The sequence below is a fragment of the Bos javanicus genome, chromosome 23 (assembly GCF_032452875.1).
Source record: "Bos javanicus breed banteng chromosome 23, ARS-OSU_banteng_1.0, whole genome shotgun sequence".
NCBI classification, from domain to species: Eukaryota; Metazoa; Chordata; class Mammalia; order Artiodactyla; family Bovidae; genus Bos; species Bos javanicus.
In genome coordinates, this window is record NC_083890.1 from 8,456,849 (window position 1) to 8,477,951 (window position 21,103).

The 21,103-nt window shown below is 41.5% G+C and overlaps 1 protein-coding gene across 2 annotated transcripts in view; it reads right to left on the bottom strand.

Moving 5' to 3' along the window:
- The window catches only part of NUDT3 (nudix hydrolase 3), a 123,307-nt gene that overhangs the window by 49,679 nt on the left and 52,525 nt on the right, over positions 1 to 21,103 (bottom strand). For both annotated transcript variants that reach the window (XM_061397958.1, XM_061397959.1), the window contains exon 2: positions 4,011 to 4,121. In XM_061397958.1, coding sequence (XP_061253942.1) covers positions 4,011 to 4,121 — 111 coding nt within the window. The remainder of the gene's footprint in view (positions 1 to 4,010; positions 4,122 to 21,103) is intronic.

Genomic DNA, 21,103 nt, shown 5'->3' on the forward strand with positions numbered 1-21,103 from the left:
GCGTCCCCACCGTCCATCCAGCCACTGTGAGAAGGCCTGCCTGGGCATCAGGGCCTGAGTTCCCAGCTCTGCACAGTCTGATGGGGCAGCGGCTGTGATACTGGCATATTCTTGTCTCTCAATTAACTGAGGGACCTGTAGATACATGTCTACTCCTGGCAATCCAAAAGGGCCTACCTCAACCACATTGATGTGGCTGCTCTAGTGGTCACCCCAAAACCTGTAGCACTTCCTTTCTTGAGCACTAGTTATATGTTAAGCACTGGGGATTAAACAGTGACTGAAAAGGAACAGAATCTGGCTACACAGAATGTAAGTCTAGCACAGAAGACAACTAGACAAGTGATATGAATAAAACATGGTAAAGATGATGCTGGATACAGTCTTCCCGGTGGTCCAGTGGTTAAGACTCTGTCTTCCAATGCAGGGGCACAGGTTCGATCCCTAGTCAAGGAACTAAGATCCCACATGCTGCATGGTGAGGCAAAAAAAAAAAAAAAAAAAGATGCTAGGAATACACTGCAATGGAAACACACAGGGAGAACAAGACAGAATCACAAAGACTGCATGGAGGAAGACCTTCAGGGTGAAGCACAAAATTAGGCTGGTGTGCCAGATACTCCAGATGGCTCACTCAACACCCACCACCACCCAGGTGGACTGCATGATGACCATGCATCTTTGTTTAATTATAGTCCTTCTGTTTTTTGTCCACATCGAGTGGCATGTGGAATCCTAGTTTCCTGACCAGGGATCAAAGCCATGTCCCCTTCAGTGTCTTAACCACTGAACCACCTGGGAAGTCCAGTGAAGTGACAGTCCTGACTGAGTTATAGTAACTGGACCAGCTTTTCCTTTCAGGACACTCTGAATCCTGGCCTCATTTAACAGGCAAGGTGAAGGAGGCCAGACATATTTTATGATTTTGTAATGTTTAAAATGATTTGGCTTGTATAATTGAATACCTTATTTCTGAATGGGAATTTTAAGTTGAAAATCTTAGTAAATTTATGTACACTATGGCAGTGGTCCCAACCTTTTTGGCATCAGGGACTGTTTTAATGGAAGACAATTTTCCATGAACCAGGAGTAGGGGAATTGGCGGGGTGGGGGGCAGGTTGGAATTAAGAACATTGTTAACAATGTTAAGAACATTACATTTATTATACATTTTATTTCTATCATTATTACATCAGCTCCACCTCAGATTATCAGACATTACATACATGCCAGAGGTTGGGGACCTCTGCACTGTGGCACTATTTAAGATTCATCTTAGCTATAAGTTTAATGACATTACTGATAAGGAGCCTCATAACACTTTCATTTTTTAAAAGTCAGACAACTGAAGTTCTTCAAAAATCAATCTGGTTTATTAAATTTACTATAAATGCAATCTGAAACATCTGAAAGTCTTCAATGAATTGGCCTAGGTATTATTCAAAGGCCCCTTAAAAATGACTAGTAAAATCTCCTATGCTTATAATACAGCCATCAGATGTATAAGCATTAGGAAAGAACTAAGTTTTTGAATGTCTGCTTTTATAAAGTCATGACATTTTGAAAACTAAATAAATCCCTGAATAGTGATTTCTGCTTACAAAACTACCCTTCAAGAACAATCAAAAACATCTACCTACATCCTCACTGATTTCAAGTTTTATTCTCTGTTAGCAGACATAGAATTGGAAAAGTCAGGCCCCCCCATTTTATTTTGATGTAAGCCAGTGAAATGTTTGCCTCTGTAATGACACATTTCTCTTATATTGTTTGTACAAATATCTGATTTATTTGGTACTTTATTTTATTTATGGACTTCCCTGGTGGCTCAGATGGTAAAGAATTTGCCTGCAATGCAGGATACCGGGTTCAACCCCTAGATCAGAAAGGTCCCCTGGAAAAGGGAATAGCTACCCACTCCAGAGTTCTTGCCTGGAGAACTGCATGGACAGAGGAGCCTGGTGGGCTACAGTCCATGGTGTTGCAAAGAGTCGGACACAACTGAGCGACTAACACACTTATTCTCTATCCTCTCAATAATGCTGGAGTAAAGAACAGGATATGGTACGACTCTTTTCCCTGGAGGGGGAAAATTTGCTCAAGGTCTAGCAGGACTCTTCAGGGCTGAGAATGGCAGGCAGGGTTTAATTTTGAGCTTGGGATTCCCTTCAAGACAGGAGGTGGGTAAGTGATGAACATATGAAAAGCGTAGTTTAATTACCTGTGCTATACTGTTTACCTCCTAGTGTCCCAAGTCCACTCTACTCCCCACTCTACCCCTCCTCCACCTGCTGAAGGCTGGTACGCAATTTCCAGGAAACAAAAGGGTCACTGTATTTCCTTTCCAACTCCCTCACTGCATTTCCTTCCGCAATCATCTAGTTTTCGACATCTTAGTTGCACTTGTATAACCGAGGGACATTTCAACCGTGGTACTCAAAACAACCAGAGTAGCAACTGATACTTTTCTGAGAAAGATGCCAAATCCAAATGTGCTCTACAGAGGTAAAGCTGTCAACTTGTCTCCCCACAACTTCTAAAACCAAGTTGCAAGGTTTGCCCAAGGTCTCGGAATTTTTTCCTTCCTCTCTATTCTAAAACCATCAGTCTACTTCAGGTCTTCCAACAACCTGTCAATCTAAAGAGCTGCAATAACTCTGTCAAACATCACTTTTGCCTTGGGTGCCTTGGAACCCACAGGAGTCAACTGGATTGAAATCTAAACTATGTAGCTTAGGTCCACCAGCTGACCCTACCACACTTATTTGAATAATTGAACCTTTGAGATCCTCCAGAAAGAACTCTGGTGATTTCCATCTGGGTATTTCTTCAGGATTTTTATGTTCCATTTGTCATAGAAGCTTGTATTAATTAAGTTCTATTCACCCAGCTGTGTACTAGGCACAAGAAGGGAGGATTTAAAATAGGAAACATAATCTTAGTCCTCAGAGGTTACAATATAATTATAGATACTCAAATATATAATAAAATAATAGTGTCATGAGCCAACATAACTCTGCAGGACTTCAGAAGGAAAGAATTCCTTGGGTATTCTAAAGTGAAATTAGTCTAAGAAGACTTTGGCAAGGGCTAGACCCAAAAGAAATGCAGAACGCAGACCTTTTCTAAGCTCTATTTTATATGTTCTTAGAATCAGTCTTAAGTCCCTTCTGGAACAAGGAAATGAACCTATAAAAAGCACTATGTGGCCAAAGCAAGTACATGGGGCTGGTAAAAATTACATTACTGAGTCAGGACTCTTAGACAAGATAACATAAGCAGAGCAGAGTGTGGTGCTGCCACAAGAGGCTGTGGAGAAACACTAGTTCCTTCCTCCTGGTTTAGAATTGCAATTGCAATTTCACCAGTTTCACCAACAAAACTATAAGCCCTTGAAGTAAGAGCACCAAGATCTGACTTCTGACTGTTAACTGTAGAGTATCCAGTAAGATACACTGGGCATGGCCCAAGAACTCAAAACATATATGGTATCACGTTACCAAATAAAAAAGATACTATTGTCTCTCAAGTTGCACCTTTAACAGCTTCTGGCAAACTGAACTTCTGCTTTAGCCACTGCTCTACTGCCAGGACCCAGGAAGCAAAGGAGAACTAACACTACTTTCGCCTCAAGCAAAGGTTAACGAGAATAAGTTGCTTGTATAAATACTGCCTCCTTCTCTTATTTCTTAGGGCTGATGAACTATCTGATTCTCAATCTTCTGCCACAGGTAACAGAGGTAGAGCAGGCAGAGATCCAAGGGCAATCAGAGAGAACTGCCTGGTATAATTGCACACAGTCACTATTATGATCGCCCCTTGCAGAGAGAGCCTGGTAAATACCACCATGTCACAACCTCATCACCTCTCTGATCAAGGAGGCATGAGGTGAGTGCTGAGCGCCTTTTCTCTGCGCCCCTGAGTCTGTTCACACAGGGAGTGGTGATAAAGTAAAGAACTACAGGGCCGTGATGGACGCATGGTGCAGCCACATCATTCTCAGCGCGTACCTCCTCACAGACTTCACGGACTGCGGCGGTGCCCGGCTCCTCCTCGGGCTCCATGCCCCCTCCAGGGACGATCCACCGGTCTGGATGACGACTGCTGCTCACAAGTAGCACCTGAAAGTCAGAGGTCACGCGGGCCGTTAAAACTCAAAAAGCCACACTGATATAAATTCAGAGTTTCAATGCCACACAAATAGAAGTACCTAGGACCCATTCTTTGTTGATACCTCTCCAAATCACTTTAAGGTAGCTTCCACTTCTGTTTGGAAAAGCAGACAATCTGTCCAGTGACAGCAGAAGGGCATCTGACCCAGTGGCCATTAGGTGTATCCCGCAGATTCTCAGTCACTTGCCCTGTCGACCCTTTCCTTTGTTTCTTTCTCTTTAGCCCTTTGAACATGCAACTGACAAAAACACTCAAAACAAACAAAACAAAACTGAGACTGTCCTTGATGCACTGATGAGCTTGTGAGCACTGTGAAGAGCTGGCCCTGGCCCACAGTCCCAACTTTCCCTCCAAGGTTCTCACTCCTGTGTCTCCCAGGTCCCGCTCCATCTGACGGCCACAGGCTGACACTACATACGACCCAAAGCTCTAAGCGAGCGCTGAGAACCCAATGCTCTCACCAACATGAGGACTAGGGAGATTTCTTGTTGTCATGCTTTCACCTGAGGTAAAACTGGAATTCTTTTACTAGGAAACTTTTTATCAAGAAATGACACTTAATGGCCATTACTAAAAAGTACAAACAAGGCTTCCTTGCTGGCTCAGTGGTAAAGAGACCTGGGTCTGATCCCCGATCCAGGAAGATCCCACATGCCAAGGAGCAACTAAGCCCATGTGGCCACAACTACTGAAGCCCTGTGCTCTAGAGCATGTGCCCCGCACCAAGAGAAGTCACTGCAACGAGATGTCTGCACACCACAACTCGAGAGGAGCCCCCACGCTCTGCAACTAGAGAAAAGACTAAATGCAGCAACAAAGACCTAGTGCAACCGAAAAAATTTTAATAATAAATAACTAAATGCTGAAGAGGATGTGGAGAAAAGGGAACTCTCCTATACGACTGGTGGGTATGTAGATTAGGACAGCCACTAGAGAAAACAGTATCTGCTGCTGCTGCTAAGTCACTTCAGTCGTGTTCAACTCTGTGCCACCCCATAGATGGCAGCCCACCAGGCTCCCCCGTCCCTGGGATTCTCCAGGCAAGAGCACTGGAGTGGGTTGCCATCCTTCTCCAATGCATGGAAGTGAAAAGTGAAAGTGAAGTCGTTCAGTCGAGTCCAACTCCCAGCAACCCCATGGAGTGCAACCCACCAGGGTCCTCCGTCCATGGGATTTTTCAGGCAAGAGCACTGGAGTGGGTTGCCACTGCTTTCTCCAAGGGAAAACAGCTCCTTATCCAGCAATTCCACTCTTGGCATATACTCAAGACTATACCTCGAAAAGACGCATGCACCCTTATGTTCACATTACCACTATTTACATTAGCCAAGACACGGAAGCAACCTAAATGCCCATCAACAGAGGAATGGACAAAGAAGACGCAGGGCGTGTGTGCATGTGTGTACACATATACACGCAGACAGTGCGGTATTATTCAGTCCTAAAAGAAGAATGAAATAATGTCATTTGTGTGACATGGATGGACCCAAAGATTATCATACTACGTGAAGTAAGTCAGAAAAAGGAAGACAAATACCATATGATATACTTGTATGTGGAATTTAAAATATGACAAAAATGAATCTATCAGAAACAGACTCACAGACGTAGCAAAAAGACGTGTGGTTGTGGGAGGGTGGGGGGTCACTGGTGTTGGAGGGAAGGATCAGGAGATTGGGATTAGCAAATGCAAACTATTATATATAGGGTAGAGAAACAACAACGTCCTACTGTAGAGCACAGGAACTATATTCAGTATCCTGTGATAAACCATAATGGAAAAGAATATACATACGTGTAACTGAGCCACTTTGCTGTACAGCAGAAACTAACACAACACTGTAAATCAACTATACTTCAATGAAATTAATTTTTTAAAAAATGAAGTGAAAAGAAACCAAACAAACACAAAATATTGATCTAGAACATAGGTTACTAATTCAAACTTAAGCCGAATTCTAGGCATGGTTAAAATAAAATCTAGGACTTCCCTAGTTCCTTTTCCTTAACCCTCTCTAGGACAGATGTTAAACAAAGTTAGCTTTACTCCTCATTTGGAGATGGAGTTGGGTTGGCATTATTTCTAGAACTAAAGGAATCCTCAACTGCTCCCTAAACAATCTCTTTCTGGTGATGTCTTCTGAGCCTCAGGCCCTATTCCAAACCATATCCTCCGTCTGCCCTTCTGTGCCCCAGCACTCACCTGCTACTCTGCAGTCACCTTTGCTGCCTGAAAGAAATCACTCGTTCCTCTCTGGCCCTCATGGGTCCCGTGACTCCCTGCCAGGTAACTCTCCTCCCGTCATTTCCTCTCTCCCATTTAAGCTCTCTGCAACATCAGCCCTTGGAAACTACCTTTTTCTTCATCTTTAATCCCTTTCCTCCTGTCATGAATGATAAGATTCTCCTGATGCTGCTCTAAAAATCTGTGATCTGCAAACTGAGAGGGGATCACAAGCTGTAAGAGAGAAATCCATGAATCCGTATACAGTCACCACTATATAGCCCATGGGCTGAGAAAATACTGTCTTAAATTTACAAGCACTATTTTTTAAAATGTATATAAACTCTGCTTTGATTAATACAACACGGAATAACTTAAAACAATATAAACTGGGACTTCTCTGGCAGTCCAGTAGTTAAGACACTTCCACTGCAGGGGGTGCAGGTTTGATCCCTAGTTGGGGAAAAGAGCCACAGGAACAGCCAAAAGAAAAAAAAAAAGAAAAGAAAATCTGTAATAGTTCTTGGTTGGTGCGTATGTATGTTTAATCAAGGGATGTTAAAAGTACAAAGTGAGGGAATTCCCTGGTGGCCCAGTGGTTAGGGCTCAGGTTCAATCCCTGGTCAGGTAACAAAGATTCTGCAAGCCTTGCAGCATGGCCAAAAGAAGAATGGTAGTACGAGAGGATGGGAGGAGAAAGGGAGGAAGGAAGGAAGTACAATGTGGCAGTTTCACGAAATTATGCTTTTAAATAAGAGTCTTCACTGGACTCTTACTTCACATTATATACAAAAATTAACTCCAAATGGACCAACAACCTAAACCTAAGAGCTATATCTATAAACAGGGGTAAAGCTTAATGATCCTGGATTTGCTAAGATAGGCCAAATTCTTAAGACATGACAACAAAAACCTGAGATACAAAACAAAAAATGGATGAGTTGGACGTCATCAAAATTACAATCTTCTGTGCATCAAAGGACATTATCAAGAATGTGAAAAGATGATCTACAGAATGGGAGAAAATTCTTGGAAATTATCTGATAAGGGTCCGATATCCAAAATATATACGCAACTCTTAAAACTCAAGGGAAAAACGACCAACAGCATTTCTCCAAAGAAGATATACAAAGAGCCAACAAGCATGTGAAAAGATGTGATCAACATCATTAGTCACTAGAGAAGTACAAAGTAAACCCATCATGAGATACCGCTTTACACCTACTACAATGGTTATAGTTTTTAAAATAACAAGTACTGACAAGGATGCAGAGGAACTGGAATCTTCATACACTGCTGGTAGGAATATAACAGTTTAGGCACTGCAGAAAACAGGTGGTTCCTCCAAAAGTTAAACATGAAATTACCATCTGATCTAGCAATTCCATTCCCAGGTATATACCATACCCCAAAGAACTGAAAACAGGTACTCTAACCCTCAGACACAAGTGCTCATGGCAGTATTATTCATAATAACCAAACAGGAGAAATAACTCAAATGTCCATCAACGCATGAGTGGATAAACAAAATGTGGCATGTACATAAAAGGATTAGTTTTCAGTCATAAAGAGGAATAACATTCTGATAAATGTTACGCAGTGGATGAACCTTGCCAACATTATGGTTAAGTGAAAGCCAAACTCAAAAAAAAGTCACATTATGTATAATTCCATTTATATAAAATATGCAGAATAGGTAAATACACAGAGACAGAAAGGAGACTGGTGGATGCAAATCACACCAATTTTTTAAAAGCCTAAATAGTGCCACCACTATCTTGTTCAGAGTCTACACTCCAGAGGAGTGGCCTTCCGGAAGGCTATCCTTAGTTTCATTATTATATAAAATCACTCCCATTAAAGAAAAAGGGGATCACTGCCATACCCATTCTCCTCAAAAACTGTGGCCAATCATACATTTCGAAAAATTTCTGATTAAAAAATAAACCCAAATATAAACACATTTATTAATTCAAGCCAAAAGTTAAAAAAAAAAAAAAAGTCCTCCAAAAACTCTTTAAATAATGTCATATCTATTTAATCTGCAAGGGAGATTCCAGAAGGAAAAGTAGAAAAATGTGTTAATCCTTCACTGATTTGGTATATAAATAACATGTAGTCTTTCTTCCTACAGTTCTCCCACTTCTTGGCAAAGTGTTTACCAGCCATTCTAAATCTAATCATTTGCTTCAGAGGCTGACTAGGGCCATCCAATTAGGTTTCAGTCGAAATGAAAGAACTTTATAGGGACATTTCAAAGTTAAAGCAATGAAAAAGAAACTACCATAGAGAGTAATTTAATTTCTAAATATCAATCAATGCGAAATATTAGCTAGTAAATCTAGCCAGTGTGATTGTTTTTTACATTCAAAGCACGACTCTATGAGGTAAGACTACATACAACACTGAGGCTGGAGAAAGCCAGCCGCGTTACTTTGTAGTCATACTTCAAAGCAAACACTATTACCAGCAAATAGTTCTTCTCCTCAGAAAGTTTCCTTGACAACCCATTGAAAATTTACTGCAAAAACTGAAAACAAAATATTCTTTATTTTCGCCAGAGACTTTACTTCTTCCTGTCTTACAGTAAGTGGTGTTTTGCTCAGTAAATTCTTATTGTGAAGCTTGACTTTTAAATACATATTATCTAAAAAGAGATTAAATGGCAAAGCTCCTAAAAGATTCTGAAAATGACGCTCTAAGGAAAAAAAAATTGCCATTTATTCAACAAATATTCATTAAGCACTGTAAGGAGCCAGGAACTGGAGATGTAGATTAGAACCTCTGCAATTCTGAGGCAGATCAAAGTGGGGAACTGGCCAACCAAGTACCAGACCTTTTGTGAAGCTCTCTGCATCGAGACAAGTGGTATTCAGGCAGAAATGGATAAACAAACCCACAGAACACACCCACCCATATATGAATTCTTGGATTCATGACAACTTAGTATCCTCAAGGACACAGAAAGAAATCACTGGGTTGATTAGGGACAAATGTGCAGTGAAAAAATATAGATCTGGAGAGAGATACATAAAGGGCTGCAGCTAAAATAGTAATGTTTTATTTCTTTTTTTTTTTTAATGTTTTATTTCTTAAGTTTTAAACTGCTTAATACAAATTTCCAAAAGAATATAATACAGTGAGAGGAGTGCTTTGGTTGAGGTATGCAGAGAAAATCACAATCAGACTGAAAAGTCAGGTTGCAAGGAGACGGTAGGGGGTGGTAAGGGAAAGTTTCTTAAAAGAAGTGATTTGAGTTGAATTCAAGTTAAAGGACACCTGGGGCTTCCCTGGTGGCTCGGTGGTAAAGGATCCACCTGCCAAAGAAGGACACTTGGGGCTTCCCTGGTGGCTCGGTGGTAAAGGATCCACCTGCCAACACAGGAGACACGGGTTCCACCCCCAATATGGAAAGATCCCACAGAGCAACTAAGCCCGGCACCACAACTACTGAGGCTGTGCTTGGGAGCCCAGGAGCCACAACTGCTGCAGCCCCAGACCCCCTGCTCCACAATAAGAGCTACAACGAGGAGCCCACACACAGCAACTAGAGAAAAACTTGTGCAGCAACCAAGACCCAGCAGAACCAAAAATAAAATAAACAAATCTGGAGAAAAAAAAGGACACTCATTCAACAACAACAAAAACCACCAGAAACCTACCATATGGCCCTGTGCCTAGGATACAAAGCAAGGCAGATACAGCCCCAGCTCTTGAGAAATTCAAAGGTCAACAAGAAGTCAGGTGACTGATTATATTTCAGTGACTACACACCATAATGCTCAGTAAATATTTCTTGCTCTTGCCTACAGTATCCAGCCTCCTTTTGCTGTTAGGTGGGACCATTTGACTAGTTTCGCATAATGAAGTATGAGCAGAAGAGACGTGTCATTTTTGGGCTGAGAAAGGGAGAAGCCAACGCAGTCTCTCTCCTCCTCTGTCACAGTGTCCAAGAACATGGTGAGTTCCAGTTGGTGCAGATACAAGCCTAAGCCCCTTCAACAGAAGAGAGCTCCTGTGTGGAGCAGAGCCTTTGAAAGCCCATGGCTGATAGGCAACATAATCTATTCTATCCTGATTAATGGTATGAAAGGTCAGTGAAAGGTCTAAGGACCGGTGCAGTTGATTGCCTCACACCCAATCCTTAAGTACAGCCCCTGACCCATATATACAGGTGGCCAAAAAATGTTTGATGAGCAAATGAAAGAATGGACCAGTAACTAGGGGAACAAACAACTGCTTTTAAAACAGGAATGCAAAGAGCATATAGATGAGGTTAGAGAGGTTGAACAAAAAGGCAGGGGTCTAATTATAAAGAGTTTGGACGGAAACCTGAAGGCAATGAGTAAGTCACTGAGGCCGTTAGAATAAGGAAATGACATAACCCAATTTGTGTTTTAGAAAGATCACTCTGACTTGGACTGGATATGGGCAAACCCGGTAAGAGAATTCACTTCTGCAGTTAATTCAGGCTAAGAAAGGAGAAGGATCAAAGTGGGAGTTGGAAGGAAGTGACACATTTCCAGAAATACAGAAGGAAGAGTCCACAGGGCCAGTGACTGACAGGATGTGGGCCAGGTCAATGGGGGAGCTGCCCTCCCAGAGAATGTGAAACGGTGGGTGGAGGAGGGAACCACAAGGAAACTGTCCTCTGAACATGAATTTGAGGGCTCAATGAGACATCTAATGGATAATTTGAGAAGATAATCATATAAATGTTGGACTGGAGCTAAAAGAGAGGGAAAGAGAGATTTGAGAAACAACCTTCTCAGTCTTTTCCAGCCAGAAAGAGACTAATACCAGGCAGCTCCAGCTGGAGAAGCTATCCATATTCCCTCTCTCTATTGTCCTCTCTCTTTGGTCTCTGCTAAGTTTCCATTCCCACAGCCAATAGCATAGTAGGAGTAGATTTGTGCTAGGTTCAGTTCAGTTCAGTTCAGCTGCTCAGTTATGTCCAACTCTGCGACCCCATGGACTGCAGCACACCAGGCTGCCCTGTCCATCACTAACTCTCAGAGCTTTCTCAAACTCATGTCCATCGAGTTGGTGATGCCATCCAACCATCTCATCCTGTCACCCCCTTCTCCTCCCACCTTCAATCTTTCCCAGCATCAGGGTCTTTTCCAATGAGTCAGCTCTTCACATCAGGTGGCCAAAGTATTGGGAGATTCAGCTTCAGCATCAGTCCTTCCAATGTATATTTAGGACTAATTTCCTTTAGGATGAACTGGTTGGATCTCCTTGCAGTCCAAGGGACTCTCAAGAGTCTTCTCTAACACTACAGTTCAAAAGCAATTCTTCCGTTCTCAGCTTTCTTTATAGTCCAACTCTCACATCCACACATGACTATTGGAAAAACCATAGCCCTGACTAGACAGACCTTTGTCAGCAAAGTAACGTCTCTGCTTTTTAATATGCTGTCTAGGTTGGTCATAATTTTTCTTCCGAGGAGCAAGCGTCTTTTAATTTCATGGCTGCAGTCAACATCTGCAGCGATTTTGGAGCTCAAAAACATAAAGTGTCTGTTTCCACTGTTTCCCCATCTATTTGCCACGAAGTGATGGGACCAGTCGCCATGATCTTACTTTTCTGAATGTTGAGTTTTAACTTAACTTTTTCACTCTCCTCTTTCACTTTTATCAAGAGGCTCTTTAGTTCTTCTCTTTCTGCCGTAAGGATGATGTTATCTGTGTATCTGAGGTTATTGATATTTCTCCCTGCAATCTTGATTCCAGCCTGTGCTTCATCCAGCCTGGTATTTTGCATAATGTACTCTGCATGTAAGTTAAATAAGCAGGGTGACAATATACAGCCTTGATGTACTCCTTTCCCAATTTGGAACCAGTCTGTTGTTCCATGTCCAGTTCTAACTGTTGCTTTTTGACTTGCATACAGATTTCTTAGGATGCAGGTAAGGTGGTCTGGTATTCCCATCTCTTTAAGAATTTTCCATAGTTTGTTGTGATCCACACAGTCAAAGGCTTTGGCATAATCAATAAAGCAGAAGTAGATTTTTTGGAACTCTCATGTTTTTTCGATGATACAGTGGATGTTGGCAGTTTGATCTCTGGTTCCTCTGCCTTTTCTAAATCCTATTCCATGTTAAAGTTCTGCAAACTTTTTTTCTGCCACACTGCATGGCTTGTGGGGTCTTAGTTCCCCAACCAGGAATAAAACCCGGGTCTTCAACAATGGAAAAAGCACTCCATATGCTCCGTGAAAGCGGAATCCTCACCATTACTGGACTGCCAGGGAATTCACTGGAAATAATTTTCTTAAAAAAAAAAATTAATTATCTACGGTGATAATCTACAACATGGAAAATCCTGACTGGCAAGCTATATATTTTAGACGTATTACTGATTTCCAGAAAACTGCAGGCAATAATGCACTTAACATAATTTCCAACGACGTGATGCCCCTAGCATTTGACAGCCCCTCAACAATGTCATTACCACCAGACAGCTCTGCTGATCACCCAGGTGGCACAAGGGCTGCAACCTATCAAATCCGTGACATGCCCTGCCAACTGCTTTTACAGTCAAGCCCATTCTAACTATTATGTGTCCCTTCATAAAAATAAGATAAACATAATAGTGAATGTACATCATGAGAAATGCTGGACTGAAGGAAGCACAGGCTGGAATCAAGATTGCTGGGAGAAATATCAATAACTTCAGATATGCAGATGACACCACCCTTACGGCAGAAAGTGAAGAACTAAAGAGCCTCTTGATGAAGGTGAAAGAGGAAAGTGAAAAGGTTGGCTTAAAGCTCAACATTCAGAAAACGAAGATCATGGCATCCAGTCCCATCACTTCATGGCAAATAGATGGCGAAACAGTGGAAACAGTGGCTGACTTTATTTTTCTGGGCTCCAAAATCACTGCAGATGGTGATTGCAGCCATGAAATTAAAAGACACTTGCTCCTTGGAAGGAAAGTTATGCCCAACCTAAACAGCATAATGAAAAGCAGAGACATTACTTTGTCAACAAAGGTCCGTCTAGTCAAGGCTATGGTTTTTCCTGTGGTCAAGTATGGATGTGAGAGTTGGACTATGAAGAAGGCTGAGCGCCAAAGAATTGATGCTTTTGAACTGTGGTGTTGGAGAAGACTCTTGAGAGTCCCTTGGACTGCAAGGAGATCCAACCAGTTCATCCTAAAGGAAATCAGTCCTGAATATACATTGGAAGGACTGATGCTGAAGCTGAAATTCCAATACTTTGGCCACCTGATGTGAAGAGCTGACTCATGTGAAAAGACCCTGATGATGGGAAAGATTGAGGGCAGGAGGAGAAGGGGATGAGAGGATGAGATGGTTGGATGGCATCACTGACTCAATGGACATGCATTTGGGTGAACTCCATGAGTTGGTGATGGACAGGAAGGCCTGGCATGCTGCAGTTCATGGGGTCGCAGAGTCGGACACGACCGAGCGACTGAACTGAATAGTGAATGTTATCTGCACTTGGATTCCAGATAAATTTACTATTTTTTACAGAATGTTTTAAAGAACAGCTACACAAGTTCTTGGACATAAGGACCCTATAAAATGTTTTAAAAGATGAGTAAAGTCGAGTATGAGGTGAAATAACTTGTTCAAATTAAGTCAACAAACTACCACAAGGCCAAGCACTAGTAGTTTCAATTCCTTGAGCTTTAAAGTCATTTACCCTTAAGCTCATTTTTTTCCTGCACAGCTCAAAATACTGCTAAAAAGAAAGAACAAATAAACGAAAACAGTCAGTTTACAAAATTCCTTCATTTTCTAGCTAACCAGGTTGCTTATTTAACAAAAGAGGAAATTCCCTGCCAAGTACAAGGACTGTGCTATGAAAAGATATTCTGCAATTTTTACTTCGGTAGGAACAAGGTATTTTAAGAACAGATATCACTCCTTAGTATGCGTCCCAGGTATGGAGTATACTGCTAGAGTTCTAAGTGATTGAGTGTCCTGCCCTGTTTCCAAATGAACGTCCATACGTTAACACACTGCACTGTATATTACCTGGTAATGACTTTTTAATTTTGAAAAAGATGACTAAAGAAACGCAGTTAACTTGGCTGTATTTGCAGGTTATATAAAGAAGACTTAAAGTTGCTGGATCACACTGTATGAACATAACCTACCGGAATGATTGAGTTGTTCCTGTAAACCTTAACTCCTCCCCATAACTCTTAGAAATATTGAAAAAGCTGCGGGAGGCGAAGGGAGACTAACAGTAGGGGGAATAAATAAAAACAGCAGCAGGTAGTATTTATTCAGTGCCCATTTGTGCTAGGTGCTGCCATTTTACATTCTACTTTTAATATACTATCCCTAATTTTCAAACCATCACACATTTCAGGCATTATGTAATTTTTATCATTATAATGATGAGGAAACCAAGCTTTAGATGATTTGGTGATGTGGTGAGGGGTACAGAAAGGGTGAGCACTGAGCCAGGATTCAACCAGTGTATATGCCTGCCTCTGACCGCCAGATGACTGAGTAGTCCTCACAGGGATCACATGACCCACAAAGCCAAAAATATTTACTATCTAGTCCTTTCTGCAAAAAGTTTGCCAACCGCTGATCTAACAAAGGGCCCAAGCAGCCACAGCATCATGTTGGTAAGGACTATTACGAGGGAAAGAAGATTCTGAGAGGATCCCAGAATACTCCTCAAGAGGGAACATTCAAGCTGAACCTAGAAGAGAAATTTACTGAGCCCAGAAAGGAGAGGGTTCCAGGCAAAGGGCACTGTAATCACACAGCCACACATGCAGGAAACAATATATTATAGCCAGAGAATGCTGAGAAATTCAAGCAGTTTAATATGGTGAAGGGTGCAAGATGGGAAGGAGGAAGAGGGCAACAGAGGAAGCTGATAAATTAACTGAGACTAGTATAAAAAGTTCATACAGGAAGCGCATCAAGGAGTTACGATAATTGAATGCAACTGGGAATCCGCCTTGGTTTTTGAGAAGGGATACAGCAATTGCACTTGTGTTTCAGAAGCTTGAATCTGGAAGCTGAATGAATGCTGGGCGGTGGGTGGGATAAGTTCAGTTAGAGAGGATAAGGGAGCTGGATGTAACCAAGGTGCCAGGAGAAGAGACTGATACAAGTCATATTTAGGAAACAGCTATGACAACTGGTAGCTAACCAGAAATTAGGGTGCTGTGAAAGGGATGCAGAAGCTATGACTTCTAACTGAGGTCAGTAGGTGGAAATCGATACTCATTTTTCGAGAAAATACAGGAAGAGAAGCAGGTAGGAAAGGGAGAAACAGTCTGAGATATCACAGGAAAAGTAAAGCTACCTACACTCTCCCTATACTATGGGAACTTCTAAAACCTCAACTTAAACATTGATTTCAAAGCATTCACCCGAGAAACAATGGCTGCCTCTGTACAGTACACTTGGCGACACTAAGGAGGAGGAGGCATTTCACATTAAAACCTTGTGTATAGCTTGAATATTTTAGAACAAGTATTTCAGACTTTTATAATTGGACAAGAAGAATGCCAAGCATTATTCCCAAGGAAATTTCTGACAGCCAAATGGAGTGAATGAAATATTTAGAATGCTTGAGTTTCTTGAGTTCATTAAAAATAAATAAAGCCCCAGGAACAGCATCCCTGGCATCCATAAACTACATGATTTTCCCACACACGGTCTCAGGACCATATGAACAGTGTAAGAAAGCAGGTACTATGTCCCCAAAGTGGCACCAACATATTAATCAAATTTCCACCTAATATAAACAGTTGAAGTTTAAAACACAGTTATAAGCTGTCTACTTTTTAGAGGAGGACAGTAAGGAGACATGGATCACAGGTATGCCTTATCCCAATCAGCCACACAACTGGGGAAAAAAACCTATACTTCATCTTTCTCAGTTTTAAAATGAGGTAGTCCAGTTAATTCCTAAATCCCTTCCATCATTAACATTCTATTATTCTAAATGTACACAGTTGTGTGTCTAAAATTGTAGTTTTCAATTCCATTTTTTTTCAATGATACACACTGCACAAGCTAAAAAAAAAAGTACAAGAGAACGGACAGTTGAAAAGCAAGTCTTCTCTTTCATCTCCAGCCTTCTCTCCTACCTCTGTCTCCTAATTGCTTCTTCATGAAACTTTCTTGAATATTTTCTTCCCTCTTTATTAACACAAATAGTAACTCATCACCACAGTTCCACTTTTTTTCACATAAACCATGGAGATCATTTCATCACTACATACCAAAGAGCCTCCTTTTTTTAATGACCACGTGGTATTTTTAAAAAATGATTTTAGAAAATTCCAAACATACACAGAAGTAGAGAAAAAATACAATGAACCTCCAAGTATTCACTGTTTGTGTGCTTAGTCACTCAATCATGTCCAACTCTTTGCAACCCCATGGACTGTAGCCCATAAGGCTACTCTGTCCATGGGACTTTCCAGGCAAGAATAATGAAGTGGGTTTCCATTTCCTTCTCCAAGGGATCTTCCTGACCCAGGGACGGAATCCACGTCTCCTGCATTGGCAGGTGGATTCTTCACCCTGAGCCACCACCCAGGAAGCAATATAATAAACACTGATGATAAAATTTACACAAACAAAAGCTTTTGGGGGGGATCTTCAGTAATGTTTAAGAGTGTAAAAGGATTCTGAGATTAAAAAAAAAAAAAAAAAAGCTTGAGAACTGATGGAAAGGCTAGGAGAGTTTCCAGGTCACGATGGTAAATACCAAGTATGGAGGATGTAGGGCTTTAAAAAAATATACCACATCATTATTATACCCAGCAAAATTAACAATTTATTATAATCATCTAATGAACAGGCCATATTCAACTATTTCCAATTGCTTCAAAAATACTATTTTACAACTGGCTTATTTAAATGAAGACCCAAACTAGGTTCATACACTGCATTTGGTTGATATGACTTAAGCCTAGTCTAAAGCAGTCCAGCCATAAAATGAAAAGACGCTTACTCCTTGGAAGGAAAGGTATGACCAACCTAGACAGCATATGTAAAAGCAGAGACATTATTTTGCCAACAAAGGTCTGTCTAGTCAAGGCTACGGTTTTTCCCGGGGTCATGTATGGATGTGAGAGTTGGACTATAAAGAAAGCTGAGTGCCAAGAACTGATGCTTTTGAACTGTGGTGTTGGAGAAGACTCTTGAGAGTCCCTTGGACTGCAAGGAGATCCAACCACTCCATCCTAAAGGAAATCAGTCTTTAATAGTCATTGAAAGGACTGATGCTGAAGCTGAAATTCCAATATTTTGGCCACATGATGTGAAGAACTGACTCACTGGAAAAGACCCTGATGCTGGGAAAGATTGAAGGCAGGAGAAGAAGGGGACGACAGAGGATGAGATGGTTGGATAGCATCACCGACTCAATGGACATGGGTTTGGTAGACTCCGGCAGTTGGTGATGGACAGGGAGGCCTGGCATGCTGCGGTTCATGGGGTCGCAACAAGTCGGACACTACTGAGCGACTGGACTGAACTGAACTGAACTAAATCATTCCCCTCTCCTGGCCCTTTGTTTTCAAGCCATTTACTTGTTGAAGTAAAACAGGTCATTGATTCTGTACTATTCCCCACATTTCAACACTTGCCAGTGCCATCCCTTGTGGTAACCTTCAACCTGATCCTCTAGACCCCGTATGTCCTGCCCCAGGTCATTAGATCTTGAAGCTTGGTCAGTTTTAGATTTGGTGCTTTGGCAAGGAAACTTTGCTGAAGTGCTAAATACTTCCTATATTGTGAGTTACAGAAGATGTGACATTACGTTTAGTGATGAGGGGATGAAACTGTGGTTTTAAAAGTGTTGTCACATAATTTGTCCATCACAGAGTTCACCACCAGCCTTTCATTTAATGGTGTTAGCATCTATTAATGGCAGTCATCTGTATCTATCATCTCTTTAGGGAATGCAAGTGGCAATTTTCTAACTGTATTGTCCCTTCTGTATATATTGATTAGCTGAAATTCTACAAATAAGATACTTTATCAACTGCTTGATTACAGGTAAATATAGGAAAGGCAAAGTAAATGCTTGATTTTTTTCTCATTTACTAATTTTCAGAATGACAAGATACTGTCCCCAAAAAATCCCAAACACTGTTGTTGCATCATTAACTAGACTTTTTTCAATTCATGTGTTTCAATCAACTGCTGCTGCTACTGCTAAGTCGCTTCAGTCGTGTCCGACTCTGTGCGACCCCATGGACTGCAGCCTACCAGGCTTCTCCATCCATGGGATTCTCCAGGCAAGAACACTGGAGTGGGTTGCCATTTCCTTCTCCAATGCATGAAAGTGGAAAGTGAAAGTGAAGTCGCTCAGTCGTGTCTGACTCTTAGCAATCCCATGCACTGCAGCCTACCAGGCTCTTCCGTCCATGGGATTTTCTGGGCAACAGTACTGGAGTAGGGTGCCATTGCCTTCTCCCAATTTTTTCAAAGACTTTTTTCAATTCATGTGTTTCAATCAACTGCAGTCATTAAAATCTTGATGCTCTCATCTTTAACCAGCAAGAGTTACTCCAGAGTGGTGCCTGTCCCCTTTTATCTCCACTACTTCATCACTGTTGTTGTTAAGTTGCTCAGTCGTGTCCCATTCTTTGCAACCCAATAGACTGCAGCATGCCAGGCTTCCCTGTCCTTCACCATCTCCCAGAGTTTGCTCAAACTCATGTCATTGAGTCAGTGATGCCATCCAACCATTTCATCTTCTGTTGTCCCCTTCTCCTCCCGCCTTCAATCTTTCCCAGCATCAGGGTCTTTTCTAATGAGTCAGGTCTTTTCTAATGAGTCGGCTCTTTGCAGCAGGTGGCCAAAGCTTCAGCATCAGTCCTTCCAATGAATATTCAGGACTGATTTCCTTTAGGATGGATTGGTTTGATCTCCTTGAGAGTCTTCTCCAACACCACAGTACAAAAGCATCAATTCTTTGGCATTCAGCCTTCTTTATAGTCCAACTCTCACTTCCATACATGACCCCTGGAAAAGCCATAGCTTTGATTAGAGGGACCTTTGTCAGCAAAGTAATGTCTCTGCTTTTGAATATGCTGTCTAGGTTTGTCATAGATTTTCTTCCAAGGAGCAAGTGTCTTTTAATTTCATGGCTGCAGTCACCATATGCAGTGATTTTGGAGCCCAAGAAAATAAAGTCTACCACTGTTTCCATTTTTCCCCCATCTATTTGTCACGAAGTGATGGGACCAGATGCATGATCTTAGTGTTCTGAATGTTGAGCTTTAAGCCAACTTTTTCACTTTCCTCTTTCACCTTCATCAAGAGGCTCTTTAGTTCCTCTTCTCTTTCTGCCATAAGGGTGGTGTCATCTGCATATCTGAGGTTATTATTGATATTTCTCCCTGCAATCTTGATTTCAGCTTGTGCTTCATCCAGCCCAGCATTTTGCATGATGTACTCTGCATATAAGTTAAATAAGCAGGGTGACAATATACAGCCTTGATGTACTCCTTTCCCAATTTGGAACCAGTCTGTTGTTCCATGTCCGGTTCTAACTGTTGCTTCTTGACCTGCATACAGGTTTCTCAGGAGACAGGTCAGGTGGTCTGGTATTCCCATCTCTTCAAAAACATTGCACAGGTTCTTGTGATCCACACAGTCAAAGGCTTTAGCATCCATGAAGCAGATGTTTTTCTGGAACTCTCTTGCTTTTTCTATGATCCAGTGGATGTTGGCAGTTTGATCTGTGGTTCCTCTGACTTTTCTAAATCCAGCTTGAACATCTGGAAGTCCTTGGTTCACATACTGTTGAAGCCTGGCTTGGAGAATTTAGAGCATTACTTTACTAGTGTGTGAGATGAGTGCAATTGTGCAGCAGTCTGAGCATTCTTCAGCATTGTCCTTCTTTGGGATTGGAATGAAAACTGACCTTTTCCAGTTCTGTAGTCACTGCTCAGTTTTCCAGATTTGTTGGCATATTGAGTGCAGCACTTTCACAGCATCATCTTTTAGGAGCTGAAATGGTTCAGCTGAAATTACAGCTCTACTAGCTTTGTTCATAATGATGCTTCCTAAGGCCCACTTCACTTAGCACTCCAAGATGCCTGGCTCTAGGTGAGTAATCACACCATCATGGTTATCTGGGTCATGAAGATCTTTTTTTGTATAGTTCTATGTATTCTTGCCACCTCTTCTTAATATCTTCTGCTTCTGTTGGGTCAATACCGTTTCTGTCCTTCATTGTGCTCATCTTAGCATGAAATGTTCCCTTTGTAGCTCTGATTTTCTTGAAAAGATCTCTAGCCTTTCCCATTCTGTTGTTTTCCTCTGTTTCTTTCCATTATTCACTTAGGAAGGCTTTCTTATCTCTCCTTGCTATTCTTTGGAACTCTGCATTCAGATGGGTATATCTTTCCTTTTCTCCTTTGCTTCTCTTCTTTTCATAGCTATTTATAAGGCCTCCTCAGAAACCCATTTTGCCTTTCTGCATTTTTTTTCTTGGGGATGGTCTTACACTGCCTCCTGTAAAATGTCACAAACTTCCATCCATAGTTCTTCAGGCACTCTATCAGATCAAAATTCTCGTATCTATTTCTCACTTCCAATGTATGATCATAAGGGATTTGATTTAAAAAAAAAAAAAAGGGATTTGATTTAGGTCATACCTGAACGGTCTAGTGGTTTTCCCTACTTTCCTCAATTTAAGTCTGAATTTGGCAATAAGGAGTTCATGGTCTGAGC